Source organism: Crocodylus porosus, unplaced genomic scaffold, assembly GCF_001723895.1.
Source record: "Crocodylus porosus isolate Cpor-Errol unplaced genomic scaffold, CroPor_comp1, whole genome shotgun sequence".
Lineage (NCBI taxonomy): Eukaryota > Metazoa > Chordata > Crocodylia > Crocodylidae > Crocodylus > Crocodylus porosus.
Genome location: NW_017728910.1, coordinates 647,904 through 648,829, shown reverse-complemented (window position 1 = coordinate 648,829; position 926 = coordinate 647,904). Strand labels below are relative to the sequence as shown.

At 74.5% G+C, this 926-nt stretch overlaps 1 protein-coding gene across 2 annotated transcripts in view; it reads left to right on the top strand.

Annotated features, from left to right (window-relative positions):
* The first annotated feature begins 318 nt into the window (after window positions 1–318).
* Window positions 319–926, top strand: part of PFN2 (profilin 2) — a 5,282-nt gene continuing 4,674 nt past the window's right edge. For both annotated transcript variants that reach the window (XM_019532578.1, XM_019532577.1), the window contains exon 1: window positions 319–626. In XM_019532578.1, coding sequence (XP_019388123.1) covers window positions 495–626 — 132 coding nt within the window. In that variant the 5' untranslated portion in view covers window positions 319–494. The remainder of the gene's footprint in view (window positions 627–926) is intronic.

Below are 926 nucleotides of genomic sequence, written 5' to 3'. Positions count from 1 at the left end.
ACGCCCTTGCCCCTGCCCCTCGCGCCCCGCCTCAGCCCCGCGTCTCTTACGCGCACTCGCAGCGCGGCTAAGCGAGGAGGCGCCGGGGACCCCGGTACCGCCGCCTCCATCCATCCATTCCGCTCCGGATCCCTCCGCCCGGCGGAAGCATCCGCGCGAAGAGCGCCGCGACCCGCCCAGCTCCCTCCCTACTCCCGCCTAGCTCCGGTGCGGCGCGACGCGGATCCCGCTGCTGCGGGCGGGGGCGGGGGTTAAAGGCGGGCGGCGGCGGCTGCGCGGGCGGACCCACCCACCTACCCGCTCGCTAGCTCCGGCCCGGCCCTCCTCTGCCGCCCCCTCCCCCGCGTTCGCCGTCGCTGCGGGCTGGGGCTGGGGCTGCGCCGCGCGTGTGTGAGCGGGAGGGAGGGGGGGAGCGAGTGAGTGCAGAGCGCGCCGCTGCCGCCGCCGCCGCCCTCCTGTCTCCTCGCTGCTCGCTTGCTGCTCGCGTCGCCGCCATGGCCGGCTGGCAGAGCTACGTGGACAACCTGATGTGCGATGGCTGCTGCCAGGAGGCCGCCATTGTCGGCTATTGCGACGCCAAGTACGTCTGGGCAGCCACGGCCGGCGGCATCTTCCAGAGCATCACGGTGAGCGCTGCGGCGGCAGGGCCGGGCCGGGGGACCGCAGCGGGCGCTGGGCGCTGCCGGGGCTTTTTGTGCACGGCCGCCCGGCGAAGGGCCTGCAGCGACCGGGCGGGGGGTGCGGGGATCCGCGGTGGGACTTGCGTAGGGCTCCTTGCGCCGGGCCCCGCCGCTGCGGACACACTTACGTGCGCGGCGTAGGAGGCGTTCGTGAATCCCCTTGGCTGCGGCTCCATGTTTTTCATGGCCAAGATGGCGCCCCGCCACTGGGCTTTTTCTTCCCTTCTCCCCGCGCCGCGCCGTCCC